Source organism: Melopsittacus undulatus, chromosome 5 (genome assembly GCF_012275295.1).
Source record: "Melopsittacus undulatus isolate bMelUnd1 chromosome 5, bMelUnd1.mat.Z, whole genome shotgun sequence".
NCBI classification, from domain to species: Eukaryota; Metazoa; Chordata; class Aves; order Psittaciformes; family Psittaculidae; genus Melopsittacus; species Melopsittacus undulatus.
Window position 1 is genome coordinate 70,347,758 of NC_047531.1, and position 20,747 is coordinate 70,368,504.

The 20,747-nt window shown below is 36.4% G+C and overlaps 1 protein-coding gene across 1 annotated transcript in view; it reads left to right on the forward strand.

Annotated features, from left to right (window-relative positions):
• Positions 1-20,747, forward strand: part of TMTC2 (transmembrane O-mannosyltransferase targeting cadherins 2) — a 251,891-nt gene that overhangs the window by 218,396 nt on the left and 12,748 nt on the right. Inside the window, exons 10-11 of the mRNA XM_034063127.1 lie at positions 1,810-1,924; positions 9,509-9,572. Of these exons, the coding sequence (XP_033919018.1) occupies positions 1,810-1,924; positions 9,509-9,572 (179 nt within the window). The remainder of the gene's footprint in view (positions 1-1,809; positions 1,925-9,508; positions 9,573-20,747) is intronic.

Genomic DNA, 20,747 nt, shown 5'->3' on the forward strand with positions numbered 1-20,747 from the left:
TCCCCTGCTCCCTGGCAGAGGATGAGAGACTGAAAAGTGCTTGATCAGAATAAGCATTATTTATCAACAATTAAAACATTAGTGTGTTATCAGCACTGTTCTCAGTCTAAAGCACAGCACTGCACCAACTACTAGAAAGGAGAAAAACAACTGTTGCAAGTGAACCTAGGGCACCATGGTTTTTAATTCTAAAGACGAATTAATTTCTTGTAATACAGACTTTTTTCACAGTATGTCTTATTGTTATGCTTTTCTCTTTATTTATTTATTTACCTATTGTTCTGTGTAAGGTTTTTGGAAATCACCTGTTTCTGGGCAAATTGAATGCAAAGCATTATAATGGCATATACTGGAATGAGGATGTAACTAAAGCAAGCAAACTGTATGTTTTGAATGCAGAAAGGCACAGATTTTTGCAGATCTGAATAACTAAGATACAGGTGACTGAGTAAATAATATTCCATCTCTTGCTAAGTTGAAATATATCCACAAAGAAAACAAAAACCTGGGAAAGCTGTCCTTCATCACTTTTTGTATTGAGATGATTCCTTCTGTGAACAGGTTCATGGTATCAAAGCATCACTGAATTCACTGTGCCCCTACAGACCTTGCTAGCTCTGGTTAAGTTAATCTGCATAAGCATGAAAGTAACAGGGAATGTATGAGGAAGGGAGGCAAGGGAAAAAAAGCAAATCCTTCACCAAGAGAGGAAGTAATCTTCTCATGGCAAAGTGCACCTGAAGAGGCTTGTGGCCAGTTATGATTTGGTGGACTTTTGGTTGAGTGGCCTTTGGAAAGATAAAAAAGAAAGGATGGGATACTGGAGCGTATAATCACTTTAAGATAGCTTTTCCGAATATAAAGTTATGTAGACACAGATTCTAGATGGCTGAAACCCTTTGAAAAGTCTTTGATCCAAAAAGAACACATTTTATAAATTAAGTGTGAAAAAAACATTAAAAGAAGCAGAAATAGGGTGGTTTGAGTACCTTCAAAAGTGTTTTTTCCCCTCTTCTCCAAAGGAAAACACATGCTTATAGAGTTCTACTAGTTGTTATGTTTTGTTTTGAAACTACTGTACTTTAGTTAAAGTTTTGTTAATCCTAAATTATTTGTTCTTTTCAGTATTAACTTGATTTAATTATTATGATAATGCCATTTGTAAAAAATTCAGTCAATTAATTTTAGCCATCTATATTTTCATGTGAAAAGTAAGCATCATGTGGGAAACCTGTAAAAAGCTACCTGTTGTGATTTTCTTAGTGTTACTAAAATACATGACAAAATACCAGCATTTTAAAATTTTAAAGCAAAGTATCATTTGTTATTCTAAAGCTGAGGACATATGTTTGCATACATCTATGTAAAAATATTTTCATATGATTCTGAGATATACTTTTAAATTGGAATATATTCGACTGTAGATGATATTTGATTTTATTTTGTTTTGAGGAAGTGAATATCAGTGTATAGGTAGAAGGGAAATTCTTAAATGACAGGCTTCTCAGGGATGGGAGTATTGTTTCTTGATAGCTGTGTTGTGCTGTGTTGTTCTCATGCTTCATAAATGTTGTGCAAATACTGCAGTTACTACTTGTCATATTTATTGCATTTTTTTCTATATTTACTACATTTTTAAAGATACTGAAATACAGAGTAGATCAACCAATGACTAAACATTGAATCTGAGACATCTGAGATTTGTTTGTTTGTTTGTTTTCTTTTCTAAATTCCTTTTCCTAACCGTATTGTCTGAGATATTATCCACCAGTTGTATTTGTGGGCTCACATTCATGCACTACATTGCAGGTCAGTTTCTCCTAGAAGAATCCCGCCTGATAGAAGCAGCTGAGATGGCAAAAAAAGCAGCTGAACTGGATAATACAGAATTTGATGTTGTTTTCAATGCAGCCCATATGCTCAGGTTAGTGCTTTTGCATACACCTTACTTGATTTTCCTCCCCACTTTTAGAGGAAAAAAAAAAGTCTTTACAGCTTTTGCTTACACAGGGTCCTTTTTAAAGCTCAGCAACTCTTTTGAATAATTCAGTATTACAATTAAGATACAAAGAATTGGACTGAAAGTGTTGCAGGATTTAGCACTTTCTATTTCTGATTTTCTGTGCCTTATCTTGTAATTTCTTGATTTTAAAATTTCTGTTCACAAGCAGTTAATCCTTTTTGCTTGCACACAAGAAAAAGTGGGGGTTTTGTGAAGAACCATCTGCAGTTTTCTTTCACCTGATTTTAAAAAATTTAGATTTCATAGCAATTTAAAATAATAGAGTGATCTGCGTGTAACTAGGGAATATTGAAAACACAAGATTTTATATCAGTAACAGTGGGGAACAGTACAATAATTAGAAATCTAAATATTGCCAGGCTATTTATGACTTTGAGACTCACAGGAGCATTTAGTGATGTTATCAGAATCTGTGATTTAATATTTAGTGTTATATTTAATCCTGCAGTCCCATTCAAATAGAATAAAAATTTAGACTACTTTTTTCCCTTTTAAAGCTGTCAGACCCAGATATGCAGGAACATTAAGCTTCTACCTGAACATTATCATTAAACTCACATTACAGTAATAGGCATCCTCCATGCTTATTTGTGGGATAACTAATTATTGTCTATTGTCCTTAACAGCTATGAGGATACTTGGTTTCATTTGGATTGTATCTATGCTTAGAAAATGCATAAAAAGGGAAATAAAAAATACAATTCATCATTAACACAAGCCAGTTATTGAAATAATTTGTCTGATGAAGGTATCTCACTTGGCTGTTTAGAATCATAGAATCATAGAATAGTTAGGATTGGAAAGGACCTCAAGATCATCTAGTTCCAACCCCCCTGCCATGGGCAGGGACACCTCACACTAAACCTTATCACCCAAGGCTTCATCCAACCTGGCCTTGAACACTGCCAGGGATGGAGCATTCACAGCTTCCCTGGGCAACCGATTCCAGTGCCTCACCACTCTAACAGTAAAGAATTTCTTCCTTAGATCCAATCTAAACCTCTGCTGTTTAAGTTTTAACACATTACCCCTTGTCCTACACTATAGTCCCTAATGAAGAGTCCCTCCCCAGCACCCTTTTATAGGCCCCCTTCAGATACTGGAAGGCTGCTATGAGGTGTCCATGCAGCCTTCTCTTCTCCAGGCTGAACAGCCCCAACTTTCTCAGCCTGACTTCATATGGGAGGTGCTCCAGTCCCCTGATCATCCCCGTGGCCCTCCTCTGGACTTGTTCCAACAGTTCCATGTCCTTTCTATGTTGAGAACATCAGAACTGCACACAATCCTCCAAGTGAGGTCTGACGAGAGCAGAGTAGAGGGGCAGGATCACCTCCTTCGACCTGCTGGTGACACTCCTTTTGATGCAGCCCAGGATACGGTTGGCTTTCTGGGCTGTGAGTGCACACTGCTGGCTCATGTTCATACGTTTAATACTTAGGATATGAAATGAAAAGAAAATGGTATTAAAGAGCAGGTAGAATTGGCTTCAGCCAAGTGGCCGGTGTTTCAGAATGAAGGTTTCTATACCAGGATTTTGAAATAAGACCCAAAATACTCTTTGAGAAATAATTCTCACTGCTTGTAAATTAGAAAGGAAACCAAGACAGATGGTTAACTGGTAAACAACAGTTTGACCTCCCACAGGTATATGAGCTATTTTAAAGATCCTTCCCTTCCCCCTGATTATACTCTGAATTATATCTCTCAAGATAGAATTCAGTAGTTTGAAACATTTAGATTAATGAAACAAATTCACTGACAGAAGCATAGCAAGTTAGGCATGAAAACTAAATCCAAAACAGTGTAAAGTGTGCCAGTCTCCTGATTTCAGTGAGTATGTTGTAGAAGGTGGTTTCATGGTATGATTGTGGGTATCTTAAAATGTGGTGGCATAGGTCAATATTATTTTGTTGATAACTGTAATAAGTCTCTTACTTCTTCTGTGAGCACTGAGGCATACCAGGTTTTGAAGGTATGTGTTTACACTTTGACTCTCAAAGTAAGAGCTATATGGCTGTATACATCAGCAATGGTTGCCCTTCTTGGTCTGGTTGGGAGTGGACACTTTTTGAGAGGCTGTAACCAGCACTGAGCTCAGTGATTCTAAACTATAAGCCAAAAAACAAAACAGAACCTTGAAAATAAAACAAAATAATAAAAAAAAGGCCCAATGGTTTTGTTTAGCTAGAATCCAACTGTGATCCTTAGGGATATCCAGTCAGTCTAATTTTTCACTTAAATGCTCATCTTTCTTTGTGAAAGATGATAATGCCTTCCTAATACGCTTTGGGAGTCTAAAGTGGTCTGAAGGATTTAGCAAGAATTAGGGTGGCAAAGTGAGATTCAGTGCTGCCAAGTATTAGCTTAAAACCCCATGTGTTATGATCTGTCTGATCTTAGCTAAAACATGATTCTGTTGTCTGCCTTTGTTCACTGCTTAATAATTTATTCAATATATTACTTACATAATACCTGCTGGACAAGAGGAATGCATATTCATACATTAGGACAAAGCAACTACAAATCCATCATGAATCTGTGGAACTTCAGAAGCCGATTTTCAAAATATTTAGAATGACGGAGAGCTGAGGTGATTCCAAGAGGAAAGCAGATACGAGGATACAACAGAGGGAGGAAAGAAGGGAGTACTCAGACTGACATAGAGTAACACAACTCGAAACTGTAGGTGCTAACAGTCATAAATGAAAGGATAAAATCATTAAATATACTAGTTTCATGTAAGTAACCAACTGCTCTTTAGGTACATTAGAGAGCTATAAAAACCGACTAGTAAGTGAGTAAAAATTTTGAATGGACTTCACAGCTGTGGGGTAGAAAATATGTTACAGAAGTTTACAGGGCATGGAAGTGAACTCACTGTTGTGAGAGAGAAGGGATAAATTTTAAAATGTGTTGTAGAATAAGAGGTATAAAATTATTTTAATGTGGATGGTGCAAGGTTTCCAAAATGACTGGGAAGTAATAACTAGTTGTAATAGCAATTTACATTTGTGTGGAAATTCTAATTTTTTTTTCAAACCAAGTACTCTATGCAGTGATGTTCTGCTGTAATAGAAAGGAACCATCTTTCCTCCCTGTCGTACTCTTGTTTCCACCATTAGCCCAAGGAGTGTCACAGGATTCAGAAGCATGTAGACATTTCTTCAGAATTGCAGGCAAATTCTTTCAAATTTGGGTTACAGCTGCTTTGAATAAAACCAACCACAACATGTCTTCCAAGTAAATTATTCTTCTACTAAAATGTTTTTCTTTTCCTTTTGTTGAGAAAAATGTTTAAGTTAAAATGCAACCTGAATAAAGAAATACCAGGTTTTGTAAATTTTTAACTGGTATGCTGCAGATTAGTTTTACTTGGTTTGTCACGGGTTTTTTCTTTTAATTTGTAACAGAATTGTTAGCTGTGTCCAGATGCAGTAAGTGTATTTATAGATAGTCTGTTCTCAGTTTAGCAGTCACAAGAAAGACTTCTGTTCCTTCTGTCAGGTATTCTAACACTGTTTACTGCCTCTCTTTGTGACTAAATCTGAAACCAAAATCAAGAAAAAGAACAAGTTAGATCTGTATGCCTCATTAAGACAACTCCCTGTTCCTAATTACACAAGCATAATTATTAAATTTTTGCCAAGATGACTTCTGTTGGATCTTGATAATGCAGTGCCAGATGAATCAAGTCATCTGTAATAGGGGTGAGATATGGAATGAATGTAATTAATATCTTTTCAACAGTCTCGTAACTTATAACTTGCCTAATACTTGCCTGTAAAATTTGTTTTCTCAACAAATTTGTTTTCTAGACAGCTTCATTCAAGGGTCATGTTTGGGTGGTTCATCTTAAAACAGTAACTGGTCATGTGTTTTACTTTTGTAGTGTTTGCTATGCTCTTTTGCTTAGAGCAGTTTGAAGCCTTTTTGGCAAAGATACATTTTATAGGAATGCAAGGAAGTATATATTTGTAATGCCATTTGGTGGCCGTAGTTTGAGTGACTAAGTTATGTATTAACAGTGCTAAGTTTCATTTTGTATTTGTATACTGAGGTGAGCTGCCATGAGATTCCCTGTGATCTAGGGAATGATTACTTTTAGAATGAGGAATGGCAATGTGATGATACCACTGTACTAATTAGAAACAGGAAAAGAGCTTCACATTGTCTCCAAATGCAAACAAGCATAGGAAAAAGAGCTTTGCTTACAAGAATATTCTGTAGGAACAATTGGTTCTTTTCACGCTTCTTTAAGTGTGTTGTTCTGGGAAACACTTATATTACATGAAGCTACAGCATGCTTATTGGCTATTTGAAAACAGAAGTCTAAATTAAAGAGGTATTACATGATATTGTCTTTGGTTTTCAGTGTCATTGTCTAAGCAGACTTTATTCATTCTTTAATTACTGCTCATGTGCTTAAATATATATATGCACGTATGCATGGCTAAGTTATAGTCTATATAAATTTTGTAACTATAGGTCTATGTAAGTTGTGTAATTGAAGAATTTGCATGAAGGTCTACATGTATAGAATATGATTATGATTTTGTTGTGACACAAAAAGGTCCATTAAGAATGCTAAGTATCAACATTTGTATTTTAAAATAGGAATCTCTTTGAAGATTGATCGTTATTGCTGGACTACCATCCATGATTTCACATAAAAAAAAAAACCAAAACAGACTAAGGCCTTATACGATGCATTAGGCAGGTTAAAATTATTTGTTTATGCATCTAAACCAGTCAGCATTGATGGTATTTTTCTCTTAAAGCAATATGTTTTCCAGTGATCAGCATAAAGATTCAAAATAAATGCAAGCTGAATTTAACTGGGTATCAGGAGACCCGAGGAGCGATGTGTTGTCAAGCACATTTATGAAGCATCACTGGCAGTCAGCTGGAACAAAAACCAGGGAACTGTTAGGTCTGAAGGCTCAGGTTAAGAGATATGAGAGAATAAAAAGAAGAGACATTTTTGTCCCTTACAGTAAGATTGAATACTAGGTGTTAATGGATAAAATCAGATGTATTTTTGAGGTCAGTCCTCATGAAGAGATTTAGGATACAGGTTAAAATATAACTTGCAACTATGAAAAGGACTGGCTTCCAGATTTGCCTTTGCTTCCTTTCTTCCATTCTGTGTAATTATCAACATTTTATCTAATGTTTTACTCTAATATGAATTATGATTCCTTTAGTAGTGTCCTTCCATTGTCTGACATTGATCCAGGGCCCTTTACTGCTCAGTGGCGTAGGGTTACTGCAATTTTCTGCCTCTGTGCCTTTAATTTTTCTCAAGGGAAAGCCATTCCAAGGCTTAACATAATGAATTTCTAGTTTAGATTTACAGTGAAAATGGGAACCAGAATTTTGCTGTGCCTTCACTAAAGGAGCTGTTGCTGAATGCCCCAGGAATGGAACTGGCGTTTTCCTCACTGGTTTACTGTGGTGTGCATTCATTTCTATAAACAGTTTTCAATGGAGAGTTATCATTTCAAACTGATTTCAACTTAGGAATTAATGATCCATGTTTCAAGATGTACATGTGGGAAGAAAGCAAGCCATGTATTTCCACTGGGCTAAAAAGAGACAGGATTTTAATTTGTTCCATGTTCACATGCCAACAAAACTTCTTGGAGGTGAAGTGTACCATCTGTATCTGCCTCCTGGGTAAGGCACCTTGTTCAGAATTTAACCACATTCAGAAATTCTTTGTTTCCTGACAGCTTTGTGAAAACAGGAAAAGGAAGGGGAAAAAAAAAATCTCTGTGACATCTTTCATTTTTTCATTTTATGTGCTGTGTATTAAATCCTGAAATTTGGAAGTATGAGGTATGAGATTTCCCCCCAACCCCCTAAGTCATTTCAAGTACTACTAATGCTCAGCAGGAGTGATTCAGAAGCAGGTTAAATGACAGGTTAAATTTTTAGACATTCAGTCATTAGACATTCCTAACCACTGCAACCACTGTGTCAGATACATGTGCAAAGTAATTTAAAACAGTTAACAGGTATAAACCACGTTCTACTTGGCAAATTGTTAGTCAAGAAGTGGTTTCAGCTTGCACGTGAATTATGTGGGAAACTTCAAAGCGATTATCCTTCTTCCCTTTCTCCTCCCAAGACCAATAACTGTCAAAATGTGTTGATTGGGATTAATTACCTATCATGTATTATGTGGCTAATGTTTAAAATTTGGATGGATGGGAACATAAAATTAGAATACAATTTGATCACTGAATAACAAAGCATGTAAAATCTCCTGTAATGAACAAGGTAAAATCTCCAGATACAAGTGCTCAGTTGATTGATTAATATATTGTGAACCAGTAACTGTTCCTGGAAGCAGAAGAAAAAGATGAAAAAACAACCAACCCTACTCAGTGCTTAGTGTTATCCTTGTTTTCCAATTTTTCCATTATGTATCACAGAAATACATCTGTAATTGCATAATAAACACAAATAGGCTGAAGAACTCCTGTCCTAACACTGCTATGAAGGGAAATAACTATTCATATAAAAAAAAAGAAGAGCAAATAAAAAGCAAACAACTTTAGCAGAAGATAGATAGCCTACCTGATAGTTTTGCTTGAATGTTCTTACATATTTAACATCCTTCTCATGATGTGTACGTGTTTGACTGATATTCATTGGACTGGTAGCCAAAATGAATAGTTGGAGGGAAATTAAGAGTAAGACAGAAGAAGAAGAGAGGAATTTGAGAGAAGAAAGGGACCTGTTGAGACAAAAATGTGTTTGAATTTCTGTGGCAATATGTTTCATTTTCATTTGAAGGCATTAAACTGAAAACTCAGGGGAACAAGGAAAACTTAAACTACTATGAGAATATAGATGCCAGCTATATTGATGGTGCTTCCCATACACAGAAACTCATTTTATTCCCCTAGATGTAAGCTTAAATCCCTGCTCAGACTGATTTGCGTAACTGTTAAAATCAAAACTCTACCTTCTGAATGAATTCCCTGCATCCTGAAAACCCATTTTTGAAAAAAATCATTGTGTTCTCTGATTTTATTTTCTTCCCCCCCCACCTTCTGGAGTAATAAGGGAGGCATAATGAAAGGGACTGCATTATTGTATAATCTACAGGTTCATAATTTACTGTGAAAGTATGGCTAATTACAAAAAACAAGCCAGATTTTCCTGTGGTGGGGATTGGTATGTCTCTGATTTTGTCTCAGCTGAGTTTTTTGCCTTCTTTATTTCTCTCCTGTGTGTACTCATATAATTTTAGAACTAAAAAGGAAATAAGGTAGGCAAATAGAAATCTTTGGACATTCTGAGCTATAAAAAATATCTTTCAGATTGACATACTTTTTGAATTTGTTATGGTAATATCCGTAAACGGTGCGGAGTAGTTGCAGTATTTTGTTTTTAGCTATGCTTTATTAGGTATGTTTCCTTTTTTAACCCAAGGAAAATGAGGTGTAACTGTATTGGCTTTTTCTGTCCTGATAGACAAGCCAGTCTCAATGAAGAAGCTGAGAAGTATTATGAAATGGCAGCAGGATTAAGACCTAATGTAAGTACCTTCTTAATGATATCCATTACATAAATTAATGAACGTGTCACAGTGCTGAACCCTTTGTGATCGAGGCAAAACCTCGGCCTATATTATTTATGGTCTTTTAATGGTTAATTATTGGATAGTCAGATAAAGGTGTTCATTTGTCAAACCAATCCCTACACTTTTACCTCAGTGAACTGTTATAGCAACAAGTCTTACTTTGCTAACATAGTTGGAAAAGGTTTATTTATGTACCTTTAAATGTGTTGAGTTTGGAAAGCTCTCCTAATTTCATCTATTTTCACTAGTAAAAGAGAATGAAGGCCAATTCTGTGGTCCATTGTTTATGGTATTTTCAACAATACATTCATGCTTTTTCCTCTGTCATGAACTTCTGGCAAACATTGTTATTCAACAGAGTTAAAGATGATTTTACCTAAGAGCTATTTACCTCTGAGATTGCTGTATACTGTCAAAGAAAAACTTATTGCTTGAAGTAGAAATATGTGACATACCCTTTTTAAAAAGAAAAGCTTATTTCCAATTTTATTGCATCAGGAACTAAAGAAACAAAATATTTTCTTTTTACAATTTTTGACTCAATGTTATATTTCTTTTCAACTACTTTCCATTTTGAGAAAAAATATTCATGAATATAAATGGGGTAGAATTTATTTCAAATACCTAATACTTTTCTATGCAATAAATCAAATGTAGAACACATTCCTGTCTCAGAAATCTATAGTGCCAAATTTGAGGATGCAAATTAACAATTTCAGTCAAGTGAAAAAGAAAAAAAAAAGTTAAAAAATAACAGGCTTAAAATGAAAAAGAGCTAAGAATTAAAAGCAACACCAGGCAAGACTCAAAACGAGTTAACAAAATATAATCCCCATAACCCAAAATAAAAATAACTTTTTCATATGAAATTACACACTTTTACACCATCTCTTAAAAAATAAATAAATTAAAAAAAAAGAACCAAAACTCAGAAAATCTGTGTATTTCTTTAGTTCATACTTTGTGAGATAACAATTTAGACTTTGTGACTCCGTATGCTTTCAGATGCAAGAATTTTTGGTTTTTTTTCTGCATGGATTCCCTAATGTTGAACAAATTCCTTCAGCTGCATAAAAGTTGGTACAGTTCCTCTTCTCTTTTCTGTGGTTCATTGTATTCTCAAAATCTTTGAATGTATTTCTGATTGTCTGATATTTGTATAAAGCCATATATGATTATATGTGTGAGGTTTCTCAGAGAGCTTTGGAAACAACTGAGGGTTTCTAACTGATGGCAGTGGTACAGTTAAAGTTAGGTATTTCTAGGTGTTGCTGCCAAGTTTTACATGTTAAGACTAAAGTATCCTTTATTAGAGCAACTTGCATTTAATTTTGATTAGTTTAAGTAAAAATCTAAAAAGTAGGTACTGCTTCAGCTTTCTTTAGAAATCAAAGAATCACGGAATAGTTAGGATTGGAAAGGACCTTAAGATCATCTAGTCCCAGCCCCCCTGCCATGGCCAGGGATACCTCACCATAGACTGTGTTGCCCAAGGCTCTGTCCTACCTGGCCTTGGACACTGCAAGGGATGGAGCATTTACCATTTCTTCATACTACCTGTTCCAGTGCCTCACCACCCTCACAGTAAAGTTCTTCCTTATATCTAACCTGAACTTCCTGTGTATATTTGAACCTGTTACCCCTTGTCCTATCACTACAGTCCCTAATGAAGAGTCCCTCCCTAGCATCCCTGTAGGCCCCCTTCAGATACTGGAAGGCTGCTATGAGGTCTCCACGCTGAACAGCCCCAACTTTCTCAGCCTGTCTTCATATGGGAGGTGCTCCAGCCCCCCAGTCATCCTTGTGGCCGTCTTCTGGACTTGCTCTAGCAGCTCCACGACCTTGTTATGTTGACGACACCAGAACTACATACAGGACTCCATGTGGGGCCTCATAAGAGATAATTTCACTTTTATGTTCAGGATGATAATGTTTCTAGCTAAGCATAGCATGCATATGGTTCAGGACTATTAAAAAATACCTTAATGATGCAGAGTGGGAAAGGTATTAGTTTTCAGTGCCAGCATCAACTGTCTGATGACTGTACAAGAGCAATCTCTCAAGAATGAAAATCAAGTCAAAAGTAGTCATGCATATCTTTTCTCTTAGCTCTCAAATTTACCATAATAGTTTCAGAGTGGGAGGAAAAGAAGCCACTTATGGAAGTTTTCTAGGTAGTAAGCAATATGATGCAGATATGGTTAAGACAGAATCTCCCAACCTTTCCAAAGGAGTGTGGAATGCAAATTAGTCAAATCCTGTGTGTTTCATTGCTGCATCTGCATTAGTAAATTAAATGTGGCCAGGACTGTTCTCTAGTGTTGATCCAACTGGCTTCTTGGAGTGTTCTCAGGTACTGTCTGAGAGACTGCAAGTGGCCCAGTCCAGAGCTGTGTAGGAACCATCCTCACAGCTTGAAAATGTCCACAGTTAATTTTTTTATTTTGGATATAGCCTGTGTATCCTCTCACTATTTTATGAACATGGAGGTTCAGCAAAATTATGTGAGTCAAGATGCTAAAGAATTATCCTTAATCAAAATATAGTGCTGAAGGATTTAATGATATATTTTTAATCCATTATTAATGTTCTAGAAACATTTCTTTGGAGGTAATTCAAAATAATAGTCATATGAATGTGACATACTGTAATGATGTATGCACACATACAGTTCCATATATACACGCATATCTATATAGTGTGCATCTGTTTACTGTTAGTGGCTAAGAGGTGTGTTCCCAAATTCCCTCTCAGTGAGAATACTGTGGCAGCGCTGAAGTCTCATTCTGTGCAGTGGATCAGCCTTGTTCCTAGAATAATTAAGTGCTAAAAGCATCTGTTTAACAAGAACCTTCCCTCTTCCAGTGCTTGGAAATAAGGAATTGTTGATCAGGATCCCAAATAAACTGGCTCTCTGGTTTTTTCAGCATGATATTTTTTCATCCTGTGGTTCGCCAGTCACTCTTCCAGATTCCAAGTTGAAAATCCATTTTTCTGTTACCAACTCCTTTCTTATTCACTCCTTTCTTATACACTGTGGTAAGACAACTAAATTTTCAGTTATTCTAAAAAATTAGACCTGTGCCTGGCTCTTGACAGATTTTCAGCTAGTGCAGCCTGAAATAAAACTCAAATTTCCATTCTCTTGCATTACTTTCTTTACAATTATTACATCTTGTGCAATATCTCTAATATCACTGCCATGAAATACCACAGAATCATAGAATAGTTTGGATTGGAAGGGACTGTCAAGGGTCATCTAGCCCAATCCCTTTGCAATGAACAGGGACATCTTCAACTGATCAGGTGTCTTAGAACCACATCCATCCTTAGCAGCAATTAGAAATGTTAGTAATACTATGAACTCAGGCCTTTACTGATTGTTAGTGAATTTGTATGTTCATTGAGCTTTCATGAGACAATTTTGTTCTTAGTATCCTTGCTTTGTTTTCCTCTTGTATCCCTTTCTTTGGTTTCTCAACTGTTCCTTTTTTTGGAATGAAGCAACACTTCATACACAATACTTCCTCCCCTGCTCCCAGATGTAGAAGCCCTTTCAATCCAGAAGCTGCTCTGTTGAGCTTTTCTACACCCAAGTCCTGTTTAAATGGCCAGCTGGGTTATGGCTTTCAGAACTACTTAGTTGTCTGTTTCAGTGTTTTTTTTTTCCAGACAGCAGTCTTCACTCCTGCATTTGTCTCCTAAGCAAACCTTCTTTTCAGTGTCTCAAGGTTGGGGCAGAGCAGTAGGCAACCAGTTTGCCTTTAAGTCTGTGTCACTCTCGTTTGGTTAACCCATTTTTATAAAAGCGGTCACTAAGAAGGCTAAAAACATCCCCAGAAAAATAGTATTTCCTAACAGGAGAAAACTCTCTGAAATGAGCAAGTCATTGTTTTTAAGAAAGCAGATATAAAAAGATTTTATTTTTGTAGTATTGTGATTCATTCTTCAATGAACTAATTCTGAGAGGACTGACAAATACTGAAAATACCAACACTCTTTTCTCTGTGAAAAGCCTTATTACAATGAATGAAGTATTTGCAAAAAACAGTAAAAAATTATATCCAGTAGAAGAACAACTGAATGCAGTGCAGGTGTTTTAAAATGTATGTCCACACCTTGAGCATCGTCTTTGCTTTTGTATGTAACTTCCTTCTGCAGAGTATAAAAGAATTAAAACAGTTTGGTACAATAGCAGTGCCAGCTGAAATGCAGCTTGGGTGCAAAGAAAGATCAAATCTGGATAGTATTATTATTCCAGATTGAGACGTAGCTGTTCTCTTCATAAAGATCATGGTTGGCCTTATTTGCAGGAGGTGTGTATCTATCCTCTGTGAAAGTAATTTCCAGTCGAATTTCAAATCAACAGTATTTTTGCAGAATACTGCTGCAGAGATGGGAATCATTTATCTTAAACTTCAGTGAAGAAGCATGCATTCTCAAGATTATGTCTATTTATTTCCAAATAGGCTTCAAAGAGTTGACATTCCCCTGGAGAGCCAAGGGGGAGAGAGGAATCCAGGAATCAGTTCAAAGAAGGAATCTACTTTTATTTGCTATGAATCATTTCTTGCAGGACTCTCTTTTCCTCCTTCAACTCTATAGGTAACCTACAGAGATTGGCTTCCCCTAGCCCCTGGATCTTTTTTAATACTTTCAAAAAAATGCATTCCTACATTGTATGTTTACCTTGATCAAAGCAAAATCATTTTAGAGCTTTCTCAGTGAGAAGCACATACGTGTTTGTTCTAACAGTGTTGGCTTGGATTTACCTTAATCACATTAGTCTAATTTTAATAAATTCAGCTGCATGAAGGAATGACAGCGTGTTTTGGACAGCAAGACCTTTATGCAGTAATTATTCTGAGTGGGAGTATTGCTGAGGAAAATCTGTGTTCAGAGATGGTTTCTAGGTGCCCTACAACTTGTAATATTCACAAACCAGGAAATTGTTTTAACAGGTTGTTAGGCACTCAAGCTTTAAGCTCACCTTGTTGTGGAAAATTCAGTCATCCAGAAACTTTCTTTAAATTGGCATTCATTACAAGAATGTGAGGTATTGACTTAAACTTCAGCTTTGATTTAATTTTTAAGACATCATCTGTATAATAGAACTGCATTTCTCATTTTTTAACTTGGAACTTGAAGCAACCAATGTCCAAAAAGCTGCTCTAGAACCCCCACATATGGCCAATGGCTTTTGAGAAGAAAGGGCACTTTGAAGTGTGACCTCAAGAGTATGAAATGAAAGAGAGCTCACCAGACCCTTAAGACTTTGAGCCACCACCTTGAGCTGATTGGCTTAGAAGCATTCCTCAAGGAGGTGCCGTGACCTGCAAGTCACTACCATCCCAACCACATATTAGTGCTGCTTGCAATCTGGAGCTCATGACAGCTTTAAACCCCATGTCAGCAGCACATTGTCAGAAACAGCTGTTTCCACTCTACCGCTTCAAAAGGGCTTGATTAAATGTCTTACTGTAACAACATATATAAAGACACACACATAGAATGAGGGGGGAAAGAGAAATGTACCTATAAGCAAAATAAATACAATTTCCACTAGATGGTTTAATCATGATGAGGGCTACTAAACCATTTCTTGACTTGAAGGGTTTATGTAATCAGTTAACACAATATCATATTAAAAAGCAGTTTCTACAAGTGCTTCTTTTCTCCCCTCCCCCCCCCCCCCCCAATGCTGGAATACAGATTTTATTGCAAAGTCTCTAATCTTGCAATAAGCTATACCTCAAGCTGTTTAACAGCTAAAAGAATAATTCTTTTGATTTCCAGATAATTGATTGTATTTTCATAGCCACCTTACGGGTAACATGCTTTCAGTGCCTTCTTATGGAAAATGTTCACAATATATGGATTTTATTCATGGCAGGACCTCTGAAAATTAATATACTTCTGATAGTGCATACATCTTTAAAAAATAAAGTAGATGTTGGATTTGGTCTTGAAATGTATATAACCAAGATCTGCTTTATTATATATTTTTTGCTTAGGTGTTTCTATGCCAAATTTCCCCGTTTCACTTTCTCCTCATGTAGCTTTACCAGGCTAGGAATAATTGTAAGGGATACAGCTTTAATGCATTTTGCCAGCTTTTTAAGGGCATGTCCTATTATTGCCAGGGAGAATTTTCATAAAACTTTAAAGAGTTCCTGCTATGTTAGTTCTGCTGATGATGGCAATAATGGATGGGTGAACAGCAATTCTTAAATTGTCTGCAGTTGATCCTCAATTGACAAAAAAATGGCAGTTTTGTGCTTCACTGGATCCAGTGTCATCCTCACACTGTTCCAGGAATATCACAGACCCCTCACCTCGAAGCAATGAGTTTCTTGCTCCTGCAGCTCTTTTGGACAGGCCTACCTATTCTTTGTTACCCAAACCCAGTTGAGTGTCTTGCCATCTTACTCCTGGTTTCTGGAGCATAGTACGGATAAAGCTGACAAAATCCTCTAGAGAAAGTACATTGTAGATTTTTATACCATGTATTATTGCCAGTAAACATGACACTTTCTTCTTGAGAATCCTTGTTTTAAAATGCTTTTATTCCTGTTTACTTGTTTATTCAAAGTAGTGAATGTATGGAAAGCTTTTTATTGATTAGTGCCATGGAATGACTGCAGAGCTGTATTTTTAGGTAACATCCAGACTTCAGTTGTCTTCCATTAATTGTGTCTGCTCCTACAGAAAATATGAAAATGGGAATTGTGGGGCAGGTGGAGTTTTTGCTGATTGCCTGCCTGCCTTCTGAGCAGCTCCCAGCTTCTCTTGCCTTGTGTCAGGGCTGTCCAGCTTCCCACTACCAGCACAAGCTGCTAAGCCTGTCATTGTTCAAGGCTTCCTCTCAAGTGTGCCAAACTTTCCGCCTCAATGATATGAATGGTAGTGGTTTTCTTCCAACCCAGCAACACTCTTGGCCTCCTGTAAATGCCTCCTTTCTTTTCTCCTGGTGAAGGTGTGAGGAATAAGAAAACTTCTCAGGATCCAGTTCTTCCTCTCTTCCTGCTCTATTACTTCCTAAAGATTAAACCAATTGTTATAGGGCATGCAGGACTTTTAGCAACTAAAAGGATACTGTGGCTTCCTAATGAGAAGATAGGCATGACTGATGTGAACTGTATTTTCAGATGGCATACTTTTAATAGCTTGATTTCAGACAGATACAGGGGTGGGAGGCTTAGGCATGGTGCTGCTCCACTGGGAGAGGAGATAGTGAAATGCCCTTAGGGAAAAGAGTACACCATTCTCTGATCTCAAAAGGATGAGAAAGCACTTTCTGGGTTACTGTAAATTGGGTAGATTTTCCCCATTGACAGGCAATAAAAGACACTCTAAGATTTGGTATCAGAATAGCTGTAACATTTTTCATCTTGCCTAGCGGAAGGCTGACCTAGCTTAAAGGTTGTGCAGAATGGAGAAATTCAAGAAAATGAATGTTAACTGAATGCAAGCTGCCCTTCATTTCAGGTAGAAAGACTTTTCAGTGTTATCACAGAAATAGCAACACTTTTCCATGTAAAGAGTTTATCTATGTGTGAACTCTCTTTGCCCTTCCTGAGCAGGAAAGCTTTATAAATCTACTTTGGACTCTAGCTCAATTTTCTTTTGTTGCTGTTTTTGTTTTTGATTCACCCCTTCTAGGTCACTATAGGTTCATCCTTCTTGTGTGGGGCTGAGTGCAAGGCAGATCTGTTTTCTCTCTATCATTAATTAGAGAAAACCGTGTCTATTCTTTTGAACAAAAAGCTATTCCTATGCTTCTCCAAAATATTTTAAATATACGTCTAGGTTTTTAGCCATATACAGTTGTCAGCTTCAGGGGAGGCTTGTGTATAGGCTGTTGTTTTGAGTCTTAAAGCAATTCTACTTCAGCAGAGGTTAGTGCCTCCCACCTTGAAAAAAGCAACAGACAAAACAAACAAAAAAAACCATATAGCATTTCCCATCCCTGATCTCCAGCAGGGGACAAAGGAAGAAGGCTATTGGAATGGGGATATTTACCTGTAATACTAAAGCACAATATCAGCATGAGTTGTATAATTTGAAAACTGATTTATTCAGCTGTGGAAAACACTGAATTTCCTTTGGGAAATACATGTGAATATTTATAGCCTTACCCTGGAAAACTCTACATGTGTTTTCTCATGCATTGTAGCAGTTCAGTAAAAGCAGAAAAGTGCTTTTCAGTGATTATAGAATACTTAAATCTGCTTCTTGATACTGTAATCCATCTTTCTGTAAGATGCATAGGAGAAAGCTGGAAAGCATGTCATTACAGTTCTCAGCTTCAGTTTTGTGAAAGTTAGATTATGGGGAGTTCATTTGTACTCTTCTGATTATACAAACATTTAACTATGCAAATATCTGAGACCGATTGGCTCACCCAGTGTAATTTGTAAGCTTTGTCATAGAAATAAAAGTCCTTTATGTTGCTGTTTATTTCCATCTAAAATAATTCATTGCACATTGATATCCTAATCAATACAGAAGTATTTTGTCTATTCGAGTCCTACATGACTGAAATGAAAATACATTTGAGTTTCTTCTGCTAAATTAGCTTTTGCATTGCAGTAGCATCGACTATTTAGAGTTGCTTCTATTTCTCCCATATGTAGTTCCAGATTTCTTCCAGTGAAATTCTGTGAGCACCTATGAATGTTTCTTAGCATAAAGTTTTTCAGGCATAAGCTGCATACCCAGGCATGCTTGGCAAACTAAGCCACAAACTCGTTGTCATGGCAATTTGGAATGCTTTTCATTTCATTTTCAACTATGAAAATGTTTACAAATTTTCCATAAATATTACTCCTTCTACAGTCTAATTATTGGCGTAATGTGTTTTCTGAGTCATCCATCTTCACGAACTGTAAAATGTATGGACATACATTTCCTTAAGGGGGGAGACAAATGTTGCAAATAAGCAAGTATATACTAACTCCTCTTTTCTAATTTAATTAACCTTTAGATCTGCATTAGTTCATCAATTACTCTTACCAAAAATTACTGAACAAGTAATTTCGTGCTTAACATGTAATATGAGAGAAAGAAACTGATTCGTACGATATTCACTTAGGACATAAGTCCTAAGTATGTCTGGTGGCAATCCCTTGTGCTGCTTCAAGCTGCTAATAAAGCCTTTTCTTCAGAAAAAAAAAATACCCCAGATAATTTTGCTTTATGCATCCATTTTCCATTGTCGGCTCTGTTGCCCACAGTGTTAGAAAAGTTTATGTGACTACATCTCCAAAAGGTAAAAGACCGTGTTTCCACAAAAATAATGTACGTTTCTTAATTATTGCAGTGATGTTTCCTGAGAATTTAATCACTCCAGTGTTAAGTTACAGGTTCTGTTCTCTGTCCAGGCACCTACATAGAAAAACACTGTTCTTTTGAACCCATTAGATGACTGTAATTCTCAATAGATAGGTCAGAAATCTTGTAAAGAGACGAAAATCTCATACCAAATAATATTTGAGCCACTTTATTGTCAAGACCTTGATTCAGAAATTTTGTGGGACTGCACCTCAGCTAACTTGTCTAGAATTCTTAATTTCTTCACATTTCTTTTTCTGATTTTTACATGTATTTTCATTATGCAGATCTGAAGTCTTTATCTGGTATATAGGTATGCTCAGTCCACCATCAAAATTATTTGCAGAAAAAAAAAGTGAGGTTATCTAGGCCTGTCTCTTAGAGAGCTGATTTGTTTCATCTAGCATTCCAGTGGCTTTCATCTGCATCTTAGTAAACAAATAATTTTTTTATTCCATTATTTTATATTATTTTTCAGTATGAAAATACCTGTGCAACAGTTTTGCTAGTACTAAATTATGTTTGTTTACTGAATAATTAAAGGAATAGGTTTGCAAAACTAATTAATAGGAAGTCACAGCCTAGATTTGTACTACTAAGTTAAATAAAAGGAATCATAATGCATTGAGATAATGGGAGGCTGTAGTTTGTAAAGATGCAGTCTCTTTGCTGAAATTGTGGAATGTGTGAAATTGTGGATGATGTATCATGGGTAAATCTATGCACTTGATTGTGATTCACAATCTGATATGAATATTGCAGGGGGTACTATGCTGCCTGCATCAGTTCCTGGAGAGAGCAAGATTGGCTTTGCCTTGTAAAAGTAGCCCTCAGTGTCAATCAAAAATAAAGTGCCATGAAATATGGAACTCACAGCAGTAGATTAGCATTTTAGAAATTAAACCATCTGTTCGAACTCATTTAAAAGAGAATCCAGCAAGTTTTTTCCTAATAGAGCATTCTAGTGCTAACTCTGGAAACAATGCAAGGAATTTATTACACAATTAGAAATTATAAGGAAGCGTTCTTAATACTCATTAAATAAACCCAGCAAAGTCCATTCTCATTACAATGTTTTACAATAAATAACCTACTAATTTTCTTCCCAGTCTATAGATCTGATGTATTTCTTATTCTCAGAACGATTTTTAGTGGTGGGTATTGCATTTTTTCCCCCCACAACTTTTGAAGGACTTACACTTCTGTTTCACAAGCTGGTATTCTCCCCCCGTCCCACACCTTTGGGTGTATAGATAATTAGATAGAGAAAAAACACCCCACAATAAGCCTGGTTTTGGTTTGAGATCTGCCTGAGAAGAATGATACGTTTGCAGACTGCTAGGAAAGGAATGGGTAGCAGTTGTTTGGCTGAAGTAATTTTCTTGGAATGTCTAAGAGCAACCTCAGTACCAGTTTGAATGTATTTTTCCCTTGGGAAAGTTACAGTCTGGATTTCAAATGTCTGCTAATGAGAAGATGCTGTGAGGAGGGGATGGGTGGCTTTTCATTTCCCTCGAAGAACAGTACCTTTTTGTTGAGGCATTCTGAACCACAGTATGTTGGTCAGCTTGTATATTGCATTTACATGATTCTATTTACCACAGTTAGTTTTCCTAGAGAACAAATATACATTCAAGTGTACCTACCCTTCTGAAACATGTCTTCATTTAATGAACAGCTCTATTACTGAGCTGAGGCAGTTTTATTAATTTTTCAGGTGCTCCAGTAGATGTTGTCTTTCTCTATCAGTAAGTAAGTTTAATCTGACATTATGGTTTGTAACAGTGCCAGTTGCCT